General features: G+C 37.7%; 1 protein-coding gene across 2 annotated transcripts; it reads left to right on the top strand.

Moving 5' to 3' along the window:
* Nucleotides 1–8: 8 nt before the first annotated feature.
* On the top strand, nt 9–20,990 carry BTF3L4 (basic transcription factor 3 like 4). 2 transcript variants are annotated; one of them, XM_055341750.1, is made up of 6 exons: nt 9–125; nt 3,280–3,346; nt 6,908–7,021; nt 18,892–19,093; nt 19,905–19,964; nt 20,534–20,990. In XM_055341750.1, the coding sequence occupies exons 2-6, from the start codon at nt 3,293–3,295 to the stop codon at nt 20,578–20,580; spliced, it is 477 nt and encodes a 158-aa protein (XP_055197725.1). In that variant the 5' UTR covers nt 9–125; nt 3,280–3,292; the 3' UTR covers nt 20,581–20,990. The 2 variants fall into 2 exon arrangements, with proteins under 2 accessions (XP_055197725.1, XP_055197726.1); XM_055341751.1 differs by lacking the exon at nt 3,280–3,346 and having other exon boundaries at nt 16–125.
* Nucleotides 20,991–22,807: the final 1,817 nt, after the last annotated feature.

Raw genomic sequence — 22,807 nt, 5'->3', positions numbered from 1 at the left:
GAGCCGGGCGTGTCACGTGGGCCCCGCTCCCGCCGTCGCTCCTGCCGTCGTCTTTCTCTGTCTCGACTGAGGCAGCCATCTTGCTCTTGCCGCGTGTTGTTGTTGGAGGACCCTCCCTGCTTCAGGTGAGACCCCCGGCGGTCCCGCCACTCCACGGCCATAGGCCGCTGCGCACGGTCTCCCCCCGCCCTCTTCTTCCGACACCCGCCAACCACTCGGGCTGCCACTTCCGCCGCGGCAGCCGAGTGGGGGCGGAGGCGGCTGGTTGGGATTGTCGGTTACCGGCGGCGCAGCTGGGGGTCGGCACCTGAGGGAAGGTCCCCAGCAGGCACCGCCCCTGTGGGGCGAGCGGGCCCGCGCTGCTGCCGCCCGGATTTTGCCCCAGGAGCGGGGGTCTCCCGCCTCTCTCTTGTTCCTCTTCTTTATTCACAACAACAATGCTGTGACGACAGCCTCTTTTGTCATCTCCTTGATCCTCCCACTCTCCTGCTAGGGAGACTGAGGTCAGCGGCCCCTTCCCCCAGGCGCTTGGGACTGAAGCCGTCGCTGCGCCTTCCCCTCCCGATGGCAGTGTTTGTTTACGGTTGCGCTTCCCTGCGCGAGGCTGCCGGCCGCCTCGAGGGCCCCGCCACGCTGCCGACGCGTAGTGGACTGTCGGGAGCTGGACTGGCCGCGCGCGCCCCGGCCCCCGGCTGGTGAATGGCGGCGTCCGCCTCCGTGCCCACGTCCTGCACCACACGTTGCTGGAGGGCAACGATAGCTCCCCGCGTGAGTCTCCTGCGAGCCGTACCTTGCGCCTAGTACTGACCTTTGACCCCGAAGCGAGCTGTAGACCGTGTGGTGGTAAAGCTTTTCGGACCAGAAGGAATACAAGTTCAGAAATAAACTACCTCTCTGAAGCCCTAATTGGTAGAACCTTGATCCTTCTGCTTCCAAAACTTGTGCCTCTCTTAGAGAAACTCCACATAATAAAAAGTCGGGACTAAAGGTTGAAATGATTGTCTCTCTATGTAAACAGGTGAAAGTGCCCGCCGTATTGCTGGGAACGTAGGCACTCAGTAACTATCGATTATAACCTCATTATTTACCCCTTTCTCGAGTCCTTGAATAAAGGGCTGAAACATCCTGGGATCCCCAAGGAAGAATTGAGTCGTTTATGTTCTTAGGAAGTGACTTCTCCCTTTTGGACCCTCATTTCCAAATCTATTAGGAGAAAGGTGAACTATTTGATTTGTTTATGATTTATTTATACCCTGTTGCTTGCAGGTATTTGAGATGGCTTCACATACAAGACAGGAATAATGGGTATAATGAAGTGAAGGTTGCTTGAGGAATAGGAAATGAAACCAGGTGATCTTTGAGGTCTAGTCCACATTCTGAGCTTGGCATTTCATCCCTCAAACACCAAATCCAATCCTCTTTTCTCCTTCAGTTCCACACACCCCAACCTGCTAGTAGACAAAGGACTACTTTCTTCCTCCCCTGCCTCCTTGAGTTTACGACTTCTCTAAAATGCTTTTTTCTCAGATAATTCTTGGGAAGAAGTTTTCTGTTGTACTAATTACATGGAATGGAATCTGTTCTTTCATCTACATATTGGTATAAACGGTTAATTTTCGTTTTTTGTTTTTTTCCAAACAAGTCAAGACTCTTCATCTTGACTTCAATCTCTTGTCTTCGATCTCTTCTCTTGGAGATTGTTATTTCAAAATGCAGAAAAGTCCCAGAAAGTTTACCCTGTGTCTGGTTCTAATATTTTCACTTAGCCCCTTTTTTTGTAGAAAGTTCCTTAGGCTCTTTGTTAGTTCTCTATATTATCATGGCCACGTTCCTTTGGGAAAAAGTGAGTATTTGTCCTTTTCTGTGGATACTGAGTATAGACATTGGGATTTGCCTCAGCAAACTTAAGTCTGTGGCAGAGTTGAGACTGGCACACACCTAAGCCTGGCTTTGTATTCCTTCTGTAAAGGAGTGTTTTTAGCTGTTTGAGCATTGTGATACAATGCTGGGCAAAGATTGAGGAATCCTATATTCTGAATGTTATTTGGGAACTAGACTTTACTTTATTTAAAGTATATATATGTGTGTGTGTGTGTGTGTGTGTGTGTGTGTGTATATATATATACACAGATTAGTGCTAAAGTGCAGTATCAGAATACAGAATAGTGCTTATATAACTTTGATTCTCTTTCATCTCTCAAATGAAGACATCTTTTTCATGTGAATGATAATTATAAAGAGATTAGAGAATTGGCTAGAAAAGGTTTGATAACAGCCTTTATTTCCTCTTTCACATCTTACTAACATGTTGGTCCACAGAACAAGTAAAACAAGGCTTTTAACCTTGGCTTTTATTTGTTTATACAGTGTGGAATGTTACAACCCATTATAAACTTAAGAACCTTTTTTCCTTAATAGGAATATCACCAGATTAGGATTTATGATTTTACAATTTTCTTTGAATTTCCAAAATCAAAATTAGCCTTAAAAAAGTTTATTTTTAAGAATATCCTTGCCCCTAAAGACACACAAAAATTTTAGAAGTAAAGTAGTAGAGATGTTTTTATCAAATTGTGCAAGGAGGCATTTTACCATGTATGCAAGAATATCTTGACAAGTGTGACATACTATATCAGTGCAAGGTATTGAATGAACTCTGTGGAAAGGGTTGCTAAACTGCTGAATGTCTGAAAATCTGGCTCTCTTTTCCTGTTATTAACATACCATCTGACCTTGAAGATATGGTACCTCATATCTTGACAGCTAGAGAGCCTTTGTTGAATTTTTTCTTTGGCTTTTGGTGGGTGGTTTCTGTTTATGGTTACAAACTTATTTATGGTTCATTTATGATTTGGGAGAAAAAGTCTACTTAAAGGTTGTGCTAATAACATTTGGTAAATGCTGTCTACTGTAAAAATCTCTGGGGTAAGAAAACTGGCTTTGTCTAGAGATTTTATAACTGGGTAGGTTTTGCTGAATGCTAAAGAATTGAATTTTGTTTTTAAGGAAGGATCTTCAAATACGTAACTTGGAGTCCCTTTCTATTTTCTGTTTGTATATTAGACACCCTGGTGGTCCTGTTTAATTTTGGTTCTCTTAATATCTGGTTTATGAAGCCAGAACAAGTTATTAATATTTATTATTAAGAATATAGAGAGTATTAATATCATGGTGGTGATGCATATTGCAAGCCTAGTGAACCAGAAGGTACTGTTGCATAAACAGTTATTTTATTTTGGTAAAACAGTGACTTTAACAAATCTATTTTTCCCCCCCTAGATTTACCAACAGCATGAATCAAGAAAAGTTAGCCAAACTTCAGGCTCAGGTCCGGATAGGGGGCAAGGTGAGTGTGGCATAAGAAAAATTTAGAGGAGACTGTATTATTACTAGATAGTAGTATTATTTTGGATTTGTGGTCATTGAAAATCTAAAGTCATTTCAATAATCAAGATCAAACCACATTCCAATTTGAAAATAACTTGTGTAGTTTGAAAATAGGTAACTAGAAGACTTCTCTGTCTGGTGGTACAATGGAAATAGCCACCTTTGTTTGAATCCTCTTAACATTTGGTAGTTATGTGACATGAACAAGTTATCCAACCTTGTTAGGCCTCCATCTTCCCATCTGCAAAACAGAAATAATCCTGCATAAGATGCTTCCGAGGATTAGAGTAATACTTATAAAACACCCAACATAGTGTCTGGCACAGAGTATATACTTAATAAATGATAGCTGGAACGCCTGGGTGGCTCAGCGGTTGGTGCCTGCCTTCAGCTCGGGGCGTGATTCTGGAGTCCCGGGATCGAGTCTCACATCGGGCTCCCTGCGTGGAGCCTGCTTTTCCCTCTGCCTGTGTCTCTGCCTCTCTCTCTGTGTGTGTCTCATGAATAAATAAAATCTTTAAAAAAAAAATGATAGCTGTTATTATGTTAGACTCATTTGCAGGGCATCATCTTGACTGGATACACCAACTTCTACAGTTAGGTTTATTAGGTTTAACTGGAAATGCTCAAGCTAATTGTACATTCTGTTCATTGCTAGATTTTCCTCCCAAATTCCTGCCTATTCTTCTGTGTTGGTCAATATGAGCACAAACATTCTTATTCCATGTACTTTGAAGCCTAAGGAAGAGCTAATTCTGAGAATCTTTGATTCCCTTTAGCTCTAGCCCCTGGCTCAAGGAGAATGCCCCGCCCTTATCTCTGCCCAGTACAATCTTCGTAAAAGGAAAAGCAAGAATGGTACTCAGCTCAGACCTGGGCAGTGAGTAGGTAGGATACTACCTACCTAGAGAAGTGTAGCTTCTCTACTTTTCATTTACTTTGATGATAACCATATCTATGGAGATAGAAAGGGAAAGGGAGAGGTGACTAGCACTTTCTCCTTCCATAGCTATACAGTTATAGGACTCCGGAGTCATAGTAACATGTTCATGTAACCAAAGTAGTCACATTGTAGCATCAAGCATAATGTAATGTACCAATGCAAAAACTTGGGATATTCAGAAACCATAGAATATACCTGGAAGAGCTTGATTCAGCACATTATTAGATATTTTAAACCAGGTGGTTGGCACATTCATTCATTTAACTAGTTTACTGAACACCTACTATGTGCTGGTCAAGGTTTTCTTCTGACATAGTTCAGCTTGAAAAAGAGACATGCTCACAATTACACCATAGAATAGTAAATGTTAGAATGAGATACAAGGTGCTCTTGCCTAGGAGTGACAATGAAGTCAGCACTGAGCTGAGTTTTGAACGAACAAGAATTTATTATTATTAGGTAGATAGATGAGGGTAAATGGGTAGAGTGAAAAGGGGATCATCATTCTCAAGCATGCTAAGACACCTAAGATGCAGATAGCATGGCACTTAATGGAATGGTTTGCTTTAGTTCGGTACAGTTAAGAGTTTAGACTATATAACGGATACAGAATGGTAAGAAATGAGACAACTAGGTAATTTGGGGTTGTACCATAGTCTTATATGCCTTATTAAGGGGCTTAGGATTTTATCCTATATGCAATGGACATCTATTGAAAGATTTTTAAGAACAGTCATTTTAGAAAGGTAGGTGCTGGCAACGTGGAAAATGGAGTAAAATGGAAGTTTGGCATAGAGAACAATTCAGAGGCTGCTACTATAGTATATGGAACACAAATTTAGGAGGTGGAATCAACATAACTCATGAGAGGAGAAAGAAAGTCTGGGATGACCCTCAGACTTCTGGTTTTAAAGACCAAGTATATGGTGGTACCATCAGCTGAAAAACTTAGGAAGTAGAGGAAAAACAGTTTGGTGGGCTGATGAGCTTTCAGACATACTAAATTTGAGGTACCTGAGGATCATTTCATTTGAGGTATACAGCAAGCAACTGAGCTGTTCCTGAGTTAAGAACATTTTACGAATAAATGACCAGCTATGAAAATAGTCCCTCGTCCATCCTCCAGCAACTGGGTTTTGCTACAACCTCTGCTGCTACTCCCAGGATTCTCTTCCACTCCCACCCGCGTTGCTGAGACTGAAGCCCCTGCCTTCTCTATAAAGCTGATCCCCTGAGTCCTGCAGGAACTACCCAGAGATGGAAACCTCTCCTTTCCCCTTACTCTGCCAGGTCTCAGGAAGTTTTAGCCCTCAAGACTTAGGCTTCTTTTGGTAATGTTTTATTTCTGTGTTATAGATTACGTTTTTTTTTAAATTGGCCCAGGAATTTAATCCATTTTTTTAGCTTTTCAATGGAAATACATATTTAAAGTTTTGAAGTATCTGTTTAGAAATATCTCAACAAATAGTATAGTTGTCAACCTATTTGCTCAGGCCAGTATTCTAAACATCATTCCAGATTCCTTTTTTCCTCATACCCCGTGTCCAATCCATCAGCATGTTGGTTCTTCTGACAGTCTAAGCTCTCACCATCTCCACTGCCAGATTTCTCTTCTCTCGTCAAACTGCTGCAGTAGCTGCCTGATTGATCTCATTATAGTTCACTTTCCACAGCCACTTAAGTCTATAACAATCATAAATGAGGTCAAATCATTTTCATGCTTAAAACCTTCCTATTACAACTGTAATAAAATCCGATTCCTGCCCATGGCATTCTAAGCTACATGATTCGGCCCTTGCCTATCTTTCTGATTTCACTTTCCTCCTCCTTCCCTTTTGTTCACTCTGCTGTAGCCACGACTGACCTGCTTTCTCGGTAGAAACAATAGGTTCACTCTTATTTCATTCTACTTGGATCGCTCTTCCCCTAGATCTTCCCATGGGTCTCAGCATATAATGTCAACTCTTCAGAGGGCTTTCCCTGAACATTCTAATAAAGTAGTGCTTTGCCCCCACCTAATACGTATTCTTATTACTGTGTTGGGGTTTTTTTCCCTTAATGCCTTTAGCCCATTTGAATGGTTCTGTTTATTATTGACTTTTCCCCTCGCACTATAATGTATCCTCCTTAAAGTAAGAACTTGATTTTTTTCATTCCTAGATTCTAGGAATGTAGAACACTCATATAGTAGATATTTAATTCTTAATTATGTCAGAATCTTCAGTTTCAGAATATCTTTAGACAACTTTATTATCAGGGTGGTAGCTATGATTAAAAAAAAAAGCATGTTTGGAAGTTGTTACAAAACACACAATTGCTATATTGTATTTTTTTTATTAGAAAACTTTTGAAACATTGAAATGATAAATGGATACTGGAAAAAATAACTGGCTAGAACTGACCCTCAAAAATCTGGGTTAAGCTAACAATCACAACTCTGAGCAGTCTTCTTAGTCATTACTATTAAGTAAGCAATTTCTTACATGAGTTTTAATTAGAGTATCGTGAATAGGAAGACATGTGACTGCAATTGCCAAATGCAAGGCATCCTAATACTTCTGCTTGTTTATTTTTCAGGGTACAGCTCGCAGAAAGAAGAAGGTGGTACATAGAACAGCTACAGCTGATGACAAAAAACTTCAGAGTTCTCTAAAAAAACTGGCTGTGAATAATATAGCTGGTATTGAAGAGGTATGATCGTTTTGTAAATTGTTAAATTATGTGGACAAACAGTACATTCATAAATAATGATCTACACTTTTCAAATGTAAAATATCAGCTTAGAAACTCAGATATTGTCACTCAGGTGTCTTTGAAGGACTAGGTGTTGAATTTGCTTATTGTATAAAACTGGATGATTGTAAAAAAAATAATTTTAGTTGACAAATAAGGAATTCATCATACTTTTGTGACTCAGAGTGTTTGCATATGTGACAATATGTGACAAAATTATGAAACTGCTCTTGAATTTTCATGCAAAATAAGATATTTTTTTAATAGTATAAAATAAACTCCAAGATTTCTTCAAATTAGGTGGATTTTTTTCTCTTTCTGCTCAACGGCATCTCTTTATTACCTCAGCCAAGAAGCTCTAGCATTAGTTTTACATGGATTGGATTTCATGTTAGACCTTTTCCAGAAATTATTGGTTAAAATTTTTTAATCATCTTATGATATTCTGATGATACTGCTCTTCTCAAATACAAAGCCAAAGACTGATGTTATTAAAAAAGATACTCAAGAAAAATGATAACATCAGCTATTTATTATCTGTTACCATCTAAATTCACTTCTACCTGCTGATTCCATTTCGGAGTAACCATAATGTTTAAATTTCCACTGCCATAAATTAAATTGGATGTTTAAATTATATTTAATCATATCATTACTATGTGTGGTACCATCTCACATTTTTTAACAGATCTTTTAATGCACATGTGCTATAAAACAAATAATGTGGAGGCAAGGATCACTAATAGCAGAGTACCAAAGAAAAGGCAGTGAAATGGCCACATGTTCCTTCTACTGTGCATATATGAATAAATAAAATACATCATTTAAAACTGCTTTGTACTTTCAAAATTAGTATGCCAATAAAATAGTAGAAAATGTTAGCCACATGTATCTTTTTTTCCTTTCAGCTTGATGTGCTTGTGCATTCTTACTCTGATAAAGATTAGAACTTCATTTGCAAGTCTTGAAATTAAGCATTTTATATCCATTTTTTTCTTCTGTGTTATTGAAAACTTATATATATTTTTATTGATCTAAAATAATTTTCAGAGAGATCATTATTTTTATCGGGGGTGAATATGAAGGGGGAAAATCTAAGCCTCCTTTAAATCTGAGGCTTGGAAAAAAAAATAATAAGTTGCAATAATAGACAATAGCTGATAATGTTAAACCTAAACAACTTATAAGTGTTTTGGCAATCTTATATCTTTGCCTACATTTCTACTCTCTGACTTTCCCCCCTCCCCCAGCCCTCCCTGTCACCTAAGCACTATTGACATTTTGAACAAGATAGCTCTTTATTGTGGGAACTGTCCTGTGCATTGTAGGATGTTTAGCAGCATTCCTACTCTCTACCCAGTAGATACCAGTTGCCTCCATTTACCCCCCAGTTATGACAACCAAAAATGTTCTCAGACTATCACATGCTCCCTGGGGAACAAAGTCAACCTTGGTTGAAAAACACCTCTTTAGAGAGAGGAAAAGATTCTATTTATGCCTTCTTGAAGTACAGGTTTAACTATGTAATATCTCCAAGAGCATGTTTTTCTAAATGTTTAATTTTGTTCAGATTTGAGACACCTTCTGGTTCTTAGAATTAATAAAATTCTTGTGGTCAGATAGCATTTTATAAGTGTTTTATAATAAAATAAGGAAACCAATCAGTTAACAGTCTTTTATCTTTTCAGAATGTAGCCAAACTTGTTACAGTGCTATGCTGAGGTGATGGTAATTTTGTAGTTGAAATTGTCCTAATAAAATAATGATAGTCAGCACTTAATGGACATTTACTGTGTGCCAAGCATTTTGCCAAGGATTTGTTAGGTGTTGTTCAAAAGTTATTATTCATAGTCTCTGTTCTTTGGAGCTTACAGTCTAGTCTAGTAGGGAAACTAATTAGATAACTAGACAAATATCTGTTATCCCATTTCAGATTCACAATCTCTTTGAATCAGTTGTTATTGGTTACAGAGGAGAAAGCTGAGACAGAGAATTAGGTACCTGCCCAAGCTAGTAAGTGCTGGAATCTAAATTTGAACTGAAGTATGTCAAAACTAGATGTCAATTCTGTTCATCAATTTATCCTGCTTTTTGGTCTTTTTAGTTGCACTTTCTTATATCCTCTCTTGGCCTTTCCTCTCCTCCTGCTCCCCTCCTTCATCCCTCAAGCCCCCCAAAGAAAGAATCTGCCTTATATCCTATATTATTGAACACCTACCCTGCAGAATTTATTAGTTACACCATTACAGATAAAAGCAATCCCTACCAGGGGCGCCTGAGTGGCTCAGCATTTGAGCATCTGCCTTTGGCTCAGGGCATGATCCCGGGGTCCTGGGATTGAGTCCCACATCGGGGTCCCTCTGGAGAGCCTGATTCTCCCTTTGCCTTATGTCTCTACCTCTCTCTCGTGTCTCTTATGAATAAATAAACAAAATCTTAAAAAAAAAAAAAAAGGCAACCCTTACCACTATTTCCAAGGACATTGATGTTCCTCTTTTTTCAGGTATTTAATGTAGGCATGATTCTCCCAGATAGCACACATACACATTTTGTATGAAGAAGGGTCAGATGCCTTTCCTATGTGCCTTCATAATGCCCTGTATTTTTTTTATAGCATTTATTAAACTGGTGTGAATTCTTCTTTGTTGGTACCATTGATGGTCGTCCTAAACTTTAAGGAGTTGTAACTCCAAAACATCGCACAGAAAATTAATGCTACAGGGGCGCCTGGTTGGCCCAGTTGCTTAAGCATCTGACTTCAGCTCAGGTCGTGATCTCAGAGTCCTGGGACCAAGCCCCACATCGGGCTCCCCCTCCCTCAGCAAGGAGTCTGTCCCTCCTGCTCATTCTCTCTCTCCCTCCCAAATAAAGAAATAAATCTTCAGGAAAAAAAAAAAAAGGAAAATTAATGCTACATAACAAGCACATATACACTCTCATTACACCCCAACTCTGTATGAGATGTCTTCCAGTCCTCACAGACCAATTATACAGAGAAGATACGCATAAAGATAATTAACAATGCAAGGTAACAGCTATACAATTTTTGAATATTTGAACCTAAGATGGGAAACAGTTTCACTTTTTTTCCTTCTTTCCCTGTTTCTAAAATTGGTATTTTGAGGACTCAGATATTTGTACTTTATATAACACTTTGCAGATTTTGTGTAGGAATATCTTGTATACTATATATAACGTGGCTTGCCTCAAACATGTTTTGTGTTACTAAGTTTAGAGTTTTTTTCAAAAATTTTTTAAAGAAAATGATGACACATGCTTGGTTTAAAAACAGCTCTTTGGAGGGAGAAAAGAAACTACTGCATTAAATGTAAACATGAAAATATATATGTACAGAAGTTTTCAGAAACACTAAGGATGTGAAAAAATATATCTTAGAAGAAACACGTTAATTACAATTTGTTATTTTTTATTTGGAATGTTTGAAACTTCTTGCAAAGTGCTGAACTCAGGGTCTGGGTGGCTCAGTGCTTAAGCATCTGCGTTTGGCTCAGATCATAATCCTAGGGTCCTGGGATTGAGCCCTACATTGGGCTCCCTGCTTAGCAGGTAGTCTCCTTGTCCCTCTCCTCTTCACTGGAGCTTTCTCTCGCTATCTCTGTCACTGTCTCTCTGACTCTCTCAAATAAATAAATAAAATCTTAAAAAAAGGGATCCCTGGGTGGCGCAGCGGTTTGGCGCCTGCCTTTGGCCCAGGGCGCGATCCTGGAGACCCGGGATCGAGTCCCACATTGGGCTCCCGGTGCATGGAGCCTGCTTCTCCCTCTGCCTATGTCTCTGCCTCTCTCTCTTTCTCTCTCTGTGACTATCATAAATAAATAATAATTTTAAAAAAAATTAAAAAAAAATCTTAAAAAAAAAAACACAAAGTGCTGAACTTTGGGGCACCTGGCTCACTTAATCAGTAGAGCAGGGGACTCTTGATCTTAGGATCATGAGTTTGAGCCCCACATTGGGTGTAAAGTTTATTTATTTACTTATTTATTTATTTTAAAAGATTATTTATTTGTTTATTCATGAGAGACACAGAGAGAGAGGCAGGCTCCACGCGGGGAGCCCGACGTGGGACTCGATCCCGGGTTTCCAGCCCAACGTGGGACTCGATCCCGGGTCTCCAGGATCACACCCTGGGCTGAAGGCGGTGCTAAACTGCTGAGCCACCAGGGTGCCTCATAACTAAATTTTTAAAAATGTTTTATATTCTATGACATTTGAAGGTATTTGGATATGCTTCTTATTTGGTAATCTAGTTGAATATAGTGATCATGCTGTCACCTGTCTTCACCTGATAATGTAAGTCTATCAACAATGGGATCTGTCCATTTCTCAGAAATGATTGATTTTTATCAGATTTATTTGGTAAGAAATGTCACCAAAAATCTGAGTTTCTGATCCAGATGGCCTAGTTGCTTCAGAGTTATATTCAGAGTACGTCTTCTATTGTAACTAGGATATAATTCTGCCTTTATTTCCAGACCTAATTAATTAATCAACCCTTTCTACTACCCTTAGCTTAAATTGTTCTGCTATCATATGTTTAATGACCACCTCATATTGTGGGGTATAAGGGTTACTTATTAACCAGTTAGTCTGTTTTTTCAGATTATAAGAGTCTTGATAGCAGGGAGTGTGTTTATTCATTTATAGTCTATAGTATGCTGATTCCTGTGAGTTGGTTTGAGGCCTATTAAGTTTAAGGCATTCTGATTATTTGAGATGGAATTGTTCTCAAGAAGTTAGCCTTTGGAGTGCTGGTTTATTCAGTGGGGCTTCTAACTCTTGATCTCAAGGTCATGAGTTCAAACCCCATATTGGGTGTAGAGATTACTTTAAAAGAAAAAAAGGTTAGGCATAGAAAGCTGGAGCTCAGGAAAACACTTAGGGCTGAGAATGTAAATTTTGTAATTGTACACATAGGGTTTTACTGTTATATTTTTCTCATTCTGGTTCTTACTTTTCCTGAGCCACTTATACCAAAAGGAGGACTCTTTCTTTCTTTTTTTTTTTTAATTAATTAATTTATTTATTCATGAGAGACACAGACAGAGACATAGGCAGAAGGAGAAGCAGGCTCTCTGCAGGGAGACTGATGTGGAACTCGATCCCAGCACTCTGGGATCACGCCCTGAGCCAAAGGTAGATGCTCAGCCATGGAGCCACCCAGGTGCCCCTGGAAGGAGGACTCTTAACCATAATTCCTTTTTCCTCCAACCAGAGCCTCAGGCTCTGAGTACAGGAGAATAAAAGGGAAACATCATGTCCCATTCACCTTTCATTCCATTGAAGCCTTACTTTATCTTTTAAGATCCTGCTTTTCAGGTTTTTGTTTTATTTTTTACTGTTTTTTTAATCATGGTAAAATATATGTAACATAAAACTTGCCATTTTAGCCATTTTTAAGTACAATTCAGTGGCACTAATTATATTCACAGTGTTGTGCAACCACAATTTTTCATCATCCCAAACAAACTATACCCATTAAGCAATAACTTTCTATCCCCTCTTCTCCAATTCCTCATAGCTTCTAACCTACCTTTTGTCAATTTGCCTGTTGCAGATATTTCTTAAAATACAATATTTGTTCTTTTGTCTCTGGCTTACTTCACTTAGCATGTTTTCAAAGTTCATCCATGTTTTAGCATGTATCGGAACTTTCCTCCTTTCATAGCTGAGTAATATTCTATTGTGTGGATAATACTGCATTTACCCATTCATCTGAATATTTTCTGTTTTTTTTTTTATATTTTCTGTTTTTAATATCACTTTCCCCCTCCAATATAAAAATATATTGTCATTGTAGGGGTACCTGGGTGGCTCAGTTGGTTGAGCATCTGACTCTTGGTTTCGGCTCAGGTTGGGATATCAGAGTCATAAGCTAGAGCCCTGCGTCGGGCTCCACACTCAGCACAGAGTCTGCTTGAGATTCTCTCCCTCTCCCTTTCTTTCCCCTTCTGCTCCTTCCCCCCCGATTACATGCTCGTGTGTGCTCACTTTCTCAAATAGATAAAATATTAAAAATATATAGTTATTGTGGAAAATTATGGTTACACAGAAAATATGAAGAAGATACTAACATTCAATGATAATCCTCACTAACCAGAAATAACTATTATTAATTTTGTATCTTCCCCATCTTTATATGTGTGTATTTTACACATTTGAGACTGTGCTAGATGCACAATTTGGAATCTTTTTTTTCCCCAAATAGCATTATGTTATAAAAAATTGTTTCATATCATTAAAAAACTCTTCTTGGGTCACCTGGGTGGTGCAGTTGGTTAAAGTCCAACTCTTGGTTTTGGCTCATTTCATGATCTTTCAGTGTCATGAGATCGAGCCCCATATGGGACTCCACACTCACCATGAAGTCTTTTTGGTATTCTCTCTCCCTTTCCTTCTGCCCCTCCTGCTTATGCTCTTCCCCTCCCCCTCCCCCAAAACAAATCTTTAAAAAAATAAATCTCTTCTTAAATATCAATGTAGATGTCTACATATATTCCAATAAATGGTTATGCCACAATTAAACATTTATTAATTTATAATATAATACTTTGATAATAAAAGAATCACATGTTTGACTTTTTTTTTTCAAGATTTTTTTATTTATTCATGAGAGGCACAGAGAGAGACAGAGACATGGGCAGAGGAAAGAGAAGCAGGCTCCATGCAGGAGCCTGATGCGGCACTCAATCCTGGAACTCTAGGATCATGACCTAAGCCAAAGACGGATGCTTGAGCCACCCAGGTGTCCCTTGACTTTAATATACATAATATGTATCTTCATCTCTGATTTCCTTCAGAGAGCTTGGAAATACAGTTACTGGCTGAATGAGCATGAACATTTTAGAATTCCTTTTTTTTTACATTTTAGAATTCCTCATCCATGTTACCAAATTGCTTTTCAAAAGGTTATACCATTTTATAGTATCTACTGCATAGCTGTGAAGAATCCATCTCATCAGACTCTTGCCACCAGCACATAAGAGAAAATGATCCCAGCATATCATACAATTTAATGACAGCTGTTAGCTGTAGCTCATATCGACAATAATAGGTTATGCTTCATACAAGCCTTTAGAAATAAGCAAGTGCTGAGCTTAGAAGGATTGAATGTGAAAGAAACTGACTTATGGAAGTATGTGCCAAGCCCATAATCTTCAAACTCTTACATCCCTTAGCTTCACAAAACCACAGACACTTGTGTGCTTTATTCTTAAAATGTCTATCATTTTACCCCATTAAGATAAGGGAGTAAGGCAACAAAAGATTAATTTCCTGATAAACATTTAAATGCCATTACAGGAGCAGCTGGCTGGCTCAGTTGATAGAGCATACAACTCTTGATCTTGGAGTCATGAATTCAAGCCCCACATTGGATGTGGAAATTACTTAAAAATACAGTCTTTTAAAAATAAATAGATAAATGCCACTACATACAGGAAGGAGTATCAGTAAAACTTGATTTTTAAGACAACTGTCAATTCTCAGAACTGCAGCTAGCTGGCCTAGTGGGGACTTGGATACAAAAAATACCACATAGGGATCCCTGGGTGGCGCAGTGGTTTGGCGCCTGCCTTTGGCCCAGGGTGCGATCCTGGAGACCCGGGATCGAATCCCACGTCGGGCTCCCGGTGCATGGAGCCTGCTTTTCCCTCTGCCTGTGTCTCTGCCTCTCTCTCTCTCTGTGTGTGACTATCATAAATAAATAAATACATACATACATACATACATACCACATGGAAGAATTTAAATTTCCTCTCTGAACTGAGAAGGCAGTTGTCTGCGAGCTGTAGAGTTGAGGATAACTTTGTGAGCCTCCAAAAGCCATAAAAACTTATTGCTGGGTAGGAATAAAGCAAGCATCAGATTTACCAGATAGAAGGTTGCTGTGATTAATACATGTGCCCCAATCAGGGTTCACCAAAGGCATAAGGTTTTGATAGCATAATGGGGCCACCCAGCAGTTGCCAAGAATGACTTAAAATGCCCCTGAATTCTGTTGGGCATTCACACTGATTCTGAAAAGTCAGAACAATAGAAAAAGTCAAGCCAAAGATACAGCTCAGGAGGTTCTATGCATCTTCATTAAGAGTACTACTGGAGCAATTTCTAAAACTTGAAATGATCCCTCATCTAGCATTTGGGGAGTTGAAGTCTGACAGCATCCATATTTTAAAATAAATTGTATTTGAGGTGTCCATTCATTTGGCAAATTTGAGTGACTATTATGTACTGGACACTTGGGGGCATACTATGTCTAGTAGGGCATGGTCTCTGATCAGAAGGTATTCACCTAATAAAGTCAGACTTGCAAACACAATTATACTACAAGACATTTCTTTTTTTTTTTTTAAAGACATTTCTATATAATTCCAATTCCCATGAAGTGCAGAAAGTACATAAATAACCCTAAATTTTCATAGAGGAAGAAGCATCTGACCCAAGTCTTGGATAAATGAGAATCTGCAGATGGAGAAGCAGAAAGTTTCTTCTAAACAGTGAAAACAGCATATGTAAATGTACTGGGCATGAGAGAGAAAATAGTTTTTGGTAACTATAGGACATGTCAGTATTATTTGAGCAAAAAATAAGAGCAAGGGCATCAGGTGGTGTGGATTGGGGTCTCAAAAATGCTGCTTCCTCCATAGTTCAAGTAGTATCCTTTACCTTCAGCTTCCTGTTGAAGTGGAAAAAACATTTTTTTTAAAGATTTTATTTATTTATTCATGAGAGACACACAGAGAAAGCGAGAGACAGAAGGAGAGAGAAAGAGAGGCAAAGACACAGGCAGAGGGAGAAGCAGGCTCCAAGCAGGGAGCCTGACGTGGGACTCGATCCCAGGTCTCCAGGATCATACCCTGGGCTGGAGGCGGCACTAAACCACTGAGCCCCCGGGCTGCCCTAGGAAAAAGCATTTTTATATAAAGGGGCTGTTTGATTGGAAAAAGACCTAAGCTGGTACAGTAGCTGGTTTAATAGTCTTTGTTTCCTTGTCTGCTTCTTATCTTTATACTGTATATAGATTGTATTACTTGTGTTAACCAGCAGTAAAATAACCGGAAAAAGTGAAGTCTCCATATGAAATGCACACAGTTTGCTTTGTGAATTTAACAAATTCCTTATCCCTTCTTTGCCTCTAAAAGGGTGTGGGGGAAGTGTCTAACTGATCTTGCTCAGCCCAACAATTCATCCTTTGATCATCTCCTCTAATAGCTTGCATCTAGGAGTCTTACATAACCATGTTATTTGCTCAGTAGAGAGGAAAGAATGGTAGATGGAAATAAAATATTCTGGCCTTTAACTTCTAATACTTCATTCTCTAATCTAAAATTAAACTCTCCACCCTTTTCTGGACCTTTCTATTCATGAAGCTACATCTTTTGTGCAACCCCATTTAAAACAACTATTTATAAATGTATTTGTGTTTCACAGTCTGAGATGGAATTCATCCTGCTTTTCACACTAAACCCAACATATTTTAAACTACAAAGACCTATATTAGGTCGTAAAATATGACTTAACATTTAGCCTTTGGTAAAGAAGCTTAAATAGGAAAATGCATGATACAAGGCAGGGGAGAGGGGCTTGTGTTAGCTTCTTGTTTCATAGCCAGTAAGATATATATTATCCGTATATGTGTTGAGTTTTTTTGCTTTCTCCATTAAGCCTTTATTCTGAGATAAATAATTCTCTGGCAAACTTTCATGGGGCCATAGAATTGAATTTTTATAGGCAAATAAACATTTCTAAGAATGAAAATGATATCACAGGAAGTAAACTAAACAAAGTTAGGACCCCAGGTTCAAGTTCTAGGTTTGCATGTAACTAGCTACTGTCCTTGGATATGTTGCTTAACCAAGAGCTCTTATCTTTAGTATTTATTTGTCTGATAAGACATTTGAATTAGAAAGCCTCTTTAAGTTCAACAAATATATGGCCTGACTTCTGGAGGAGTATTGATTTCAAATTTCTTATGACTTAAACATAACAAATATCTCAAATTCTAGTATTTCAGATTCGTTTCATGCCTGGATGTATTACAGAGATTTGGTCTTGATTTGGAATGTAAAGTCCTACTATATCCTTATTCTTTTCCCAAACTAGATAATGTGACACTAGGGTAGATACAGAACAACATTCCATTCCATATCCACTATGCCACCTCCTTCTCAAATCACTCCTCTTCCGATTTTCAGCTGCTTTACTATTAAACTTTTCTACCTAAACTATAATTATCTTCAAAACTATATCTTTTTTAAAGCCAATATAAATTTTAAGACACCTGGGTGACTCAGTTAAGCATCTGCCTTCAGGTCAGGTCACGATCTCAGGGTCCTAAGACGGAATCCTGTGTCAGGCTCCCTGCTCAGCTGGGGAGTCTGCTTCTCCTTCTGCCCCTCCCCCTTGCTTGTGATCTTTCTCTTTCTCTCTCAAATAAAATCTTTTTAAAGTTTTATTTTTAATTCACAATGGTATTTATTCAGAACAGCTGGATTGAATCCTTACTGTATCTAATATGTGTAATAGAACCTTAATTATAATAGAGATACAGGGAAGGGTAGAGAATTCAAATTGTGATTTTTGTGAGAGAAAATTTGGGAAATTATTTGTAGAGCTCAGTTACAATTTTCCAGGGGATTTGCCTTATTTTCTCTGTGTTCCAGGTCTTGCCTGAAATTTAGAAGCCCCTTTGTTCCTCTTCCTTTCTGGTGCTATCAGTCGTGGTGATCACTTTGAGGAAGAAAAGCCCACTTCCCACTGACCATGGAGAACACTCAGCATCTCTTCTTGATTGTGACAAAGGCAGTTTTTGGATCATGAAATGCTTCTAAAGTAGTCAAGAGTTAACTCTCCTAACCTTTTTATATAATAAGCATGTTACCATCAAGGTAACTTACCCAGTGGAATCAACTACTAGTGGAATCACATTTTTTACACCCTTATTAACTCATGCAAATTCAACTCTACTAAAACACAGTAAGAAAGTGAATGAGTGAGAGATAAAAATAATTTAGATAGTGCATGTTTAACTTTCCTTTTCAAGCAATGGATAAAGTCCAATTTGAAATAGTCAATTCATGTTGGTGAAAGCTACCAAAAGAATGTGAGGATGGTTTTAAAGGTTTCCCATTAATTGATAAAGCATGTTCAGGTGGCCAGGCAAGTGAGTTAGAGAGCTTCTTTGATCTTTATAAGGGTTATTGAAGGTTGTTGAAAAGTCATACTTAAGAGTTAGAGGAACTGACAAAATCCTTTACAAAGAATGACATGATGAGAACAATTTGAAATTTTTGTAAATTTACTAAGTGTTCAAAGGAGTGAAACATCTGATTAAATTTCTGAGTGTTCTTTATGGATTTTCAGTGGTTATTTTTTACCGTATGCTATCACCTCTTTACAACCTGTCACCTGAATACGATGCTACCCCACCCACCAAATGGAATTTGTACCAAATTAGTTTGATATAGTATAAATTGGGCAAGATAATGGGTTTTTCATTAAGAAGCCAGTTCTTGGCTGATAATTCCATTATTTTTAAAATCTGGGCATGGACTTCTTATAGTAGAAGTCTTTAAATTTAAAATCTAGGTGCTAAAATGACTATTTCTTGACTATCCTAGTAATTTATGCCATCTACACAATTTTATGTTGTTGCTAGGGTCTTTTTCCACCCATATCTACTGCTTAGACAATTATTACCTGGGGATTGTAAAAAAACAAACAAACCATAATTGGCTAAATTGTTATTTAAACAATTGTTTTAGTTGTACCAAATATGTGAAGTACATTTTTCTTCTATGATCATATAGGTGAACATGATTAAAGATGATGGGACAGTTATTCATTTCAACAATCCCAAAGTCCAAGCTTCCCTTTCTGCTAACACCTTTGCAATTACTGGTCATGCAGAAGCCAAACCAATCACAGAAATGCTTCCTGGAATATTAAGTCAGCTTGGTGCTGACAGCTTAACAAGCCTTAGGAAGTTAGCTGAACAGTTCCCTCGGCAAGGTAGGTATTTCAGTTTGTATCTTTCCTTCTCTACCTTAATTTGAAGAGCCTAATGATTTAAAAGGTGTCCCATTTGATATTGGAAGAATTTACTTGTATGTAAATTTTACTTTTTAAAATGTTGCTTCTATACTTCATAAATTTTTGAATTTATTTCTTTAATAATTATGCATTGTGGTATATAGAATATTCGGATACATTTTGATAATACAGAGTTGAGAGGTAATTACCTAAAAGGTCTGCAGACCACATTTTATAGACAGTATTTGATACTCACTTCTGATTAATGACAAGAAGATATTATTACAGAACTGTATTTTTAATATTGTTGACTAAACCTATAGTTCAACCATGGCAACCATAAGTTCTGAATTTCCACCATAGCTCTGGTTTCAAATGTGTCTTGTTACCCCTAAAAATCAAAGCACCTTTTACATTAGTGCCCATACTACATAACTAGATACTTTCTTACACCAGAAGAGATGGAAAATCTTAAATATTGATTTTTGACTTATAGCATATGGAATTCAGGGAATAAATTAACTATAATGTCTTTTTATTCCTGCCCATCTGAATTATTTCATTTTCCATATAAATTTTACCTTCACTGCCCATTGAAATTGACAGCTATATTTAGTATATACCTAATAAAGTGTTACTGATTTCCGTGTAAGTAAAAAGTATAGTCTTAGATCAGACAATCTTTAGCTTTTCTGAACTATGTAAGATTTAGACAAGAGAAAAGAATAACATTTTAAGTGTTTTGTAAAGGCCTTTGTTCTAAACTAACTTTAAAATAAATTTTTTGTAGTGTTGGATAGCAAAGCACCAAAACCAGAAGACATTGATGAAGAGGATGATGATGTTCCAGGTAACTGACATTTCTTTAGCTCTAAGATTTTTAGCAGCCTGCTTATCTCACTTAATTCACTGTATAATGATTTTTAGTTTTTGTTGATAGTGAGCTCATGAATTTAAATTGACTCATAAAAACACGGATACAATCTAATGAAAAAGAGTAAAAGACCTCTCATTTAGAACTTAGAATCAGAAATTGTCACATAAAGCTCTGCTGCCTGCATTTGTTAAATTAGAATCACTGTGATTTTAAATTTGCATAGTTATTGTTAAAACATTTCTGTGGGAATTGTGATTGACATACGAAAATGCTGTTCATCTTAGTAGTTTGCACAGGCAAAAAAAACCCTAACATTTCCTTAGGATTAGCATTTTAAAAGCAGATAAATGAAGTACTATCAGTTCATTCATTTCTGCTTCTTGTCCTGTATGTTTTCAGGCTAATTCTAGTAGCCACAATTTGGTTTTTATTAGGGCTACAAGTTAGGAATTTCATTTACCATCTTTTTATTTATTTATTTATTTATTTATTTATTTATTTATTTATTTATTGTATCTTTAACTCACTTTTTTTTTTTTCAGATCTCGTAGAAAATTTTGATGAGGCATCAAAGAATGAAGCTAACTAAAAATTTTTTTCTGGTGTTTGGAAGCTGGCATGGACTAGATTTAACAAATCAGCAATGTGGTTCCAAAGTTTTACAGACATGGAGAACATCAACTGTTACTAGTTCAGTAATATAAATATTTTGTATATTAATAATGCTGTTTGTTCAGCATTTTTCGGTCATTTGATTTTGCATTTTGCACTTCCTCCCAGGATCTATTCTTTTGGTCAAAATATGAAGTATTGGTGCAGTTTGAGGGTGTTTTGGTGTTTGATTCTCAGTTTTCTGTTTTTTTTGTTTGGGTATTTTTGGTGTGTGTATGTCTGTGTATGCGTGTGGGTATGTATGTATACAGTGGAGAGCAAATTGGAAAACGGTTCTATTTATCGTCCTTCTTCCCCCAGTAGAAAATAAAACAAATCTTTACATTTGTTACTTTTATTTTTTTTCTAATCACAGAATTAATGAAAAGTGACTGTCTTCAATTTCATATCTGAGGAGATTTTGCCCTTGGAAGTTTGGTTTTAATTTGCTTTGTTAACATATTTTTCATACATTTCTCTGGGTTTAAAATGTCTTGAGATATTTTACCACCAGCTCCATGTTGGCATAGTGGGTAGCATATCTTTGGTGCATCTGCCTTAGATTCACTTACCTAGTTAGACCCAGAAGATTTTCTTCTAGCTTTCTTCCTAAATGCCTTTTTCCCTTTCCTTTTGGGCTCCCAGTGGCCTGGTCAGCCTTTGGTAATGCTCTTCCTCATCTTCTACTAGCCTGAGAAGGATGTTCTCCATATAGAGTTAAGTGAGTGCCTAATCCCTCTTTTGGTAAGACCTTTTTCCCCTCATCTTGAGGAACAACAGCTCCATCTTCAACTTTTTATTTCCCCCTTGATTTTATAGTTTGGTAGATTTCAAACAGGAATAGCTAGCATGTGCTTGCTAAATAATTTTATGCCAGCCTTATCCTGTATACTAGCTGTTCTTAATAACAGGTGCAAAATGCCCGTTTTCAGCAAGGTTAAAATTAGGAATGTCCTTTTGAGTCAGAAAAAGATAGGCCATAGACTCATTCCCCAACACAAATGGTCATTCTATGAAATAGTACTGGCCCCAGGAGGATTACTTCAACCACTCTCCTACTCTTGGTCTTGAACCTACCTCTGGATTAGATCTTACTGTTGTAGCTGCTCACAGCATCCTCCTGCATGCTTAGAGTAATGCTTTTGGGGGAACACTGGTAAAATACAGTATTTATTTTTTTCACCTCCTTTCAGAGGACTTGGAGGTAAGTTGCATTCATTAATTCAAGTTTCCCTCTTGCTGTCTGATGATAAAAGCTTGCATTTTGCTATATCAGCATTTGTTATAGCCAGTATTTAAGGACAAGAGTTAGAAAATCTATCATTTCCTGGCTCACCCGCAGACTATGGCTTAACCTTGCAGCATATCAACTTATGTTTCAAGCTAGATATCTTTATTTGATATCTAAAGTGCAAGACCAACAACACATCAAGAGATCTATAGGCAAGAAGGCAAAGCTCTTGTATTTTTTTCATCCAGACACTTCAATTTATTTTATAAATTTGTTCATTTTTCCTGTTCTGTTTTATATAATACATGGACTTAACTACAAAATAAAGTAACAGTAATAAAATAACAAAAGAGGATAATATTTCCTCTTGTGCTTCTCTTATTGTCTACAGAATTTCCTTCTTTTGTATTTCCTCTCTACTCCCCACCCCCTGATGAATTTCAGCCTACTCATTGTTTGAAATATTTCAGCCATTGTTAGGTTAGTAGTTCTAAATGGTCTACATGGTCCAAAATTCTTTTTCTCTGACTGTCCCCAGGGGGCACATTGTGGGTCAGAGACAGTTAGGGAGACTTCAAGTGATTAAGGACATATAAGAGATAGTATAGCAAATTTTAAAAAGAGCACTCATCTGGAAGTCAGGAAACTTGGGTCCTAGTGCAGACTCTGGCATTAAGTATGACCTTAGGCAGGTCCCCTAACTACTCTGAAGTTCATTGTTAGACAAGTGAGATGAAATCTTAACATTTTTTCTGCTCCTGTCATTCAGTGAATCTCATTTCTGAAAATTCTCAAAGAACTGATTTTGATATATTTTCAGAAATGTCTGTTTTTATCAAGGCCCATAAAAGTTTTTGTATGTGTATACTGTTTTCCCTTTTTATCACATATTAACTATTCACCCAGAGGAGCCCTGGTCAGTATTTCCCTTTTA

This window comes from Nyctereutes procyonoides, unplaced genomic scaffold, assembly GCF_905146905.1.
Source record: "Nyctereutes procyonoides isolate TBG_1078 unplaced genomic scaffold, NYPRO_anot_genome, whole genome shotgun sequence".
Classification (NCBI taxonomy): domain Eukaryota; kingdom Metazoa; phylum Chordata; class Mammalia; order Carnivora; family Canidae; genus Nyctereutes; species Nyctereutes procyonoides.
This window is presented reverse-complemented; position numbering and strand designations above follow the sequence as displayed.

Excerpts from the sequence above, each read along its gene's own strand:
- BTF3L4 (XM_055341750.1), top strand. The coding sequence starts at position 3,293 with ATGAATCAAGAAAAGTTAGCCAAACTTCAGGCTCAGGTCCGGATAGGG. Across the intron at positions 3,347-6,907 it reads AGGTCCGGATAGGGGGCAAG|GGTACAGCTCGCAGAAAGAA; the intron begins GTGAGTGTGGCA and ends TTTATTTTTCAG. Across the intron at positions 19,965-20,533 it reads AGAGGATGATGATGTTCCAG|ATCTCGTAGAAAATTTTGAT; the intron begins GTAACTGACATT and ends TTTTTTTTTCAG.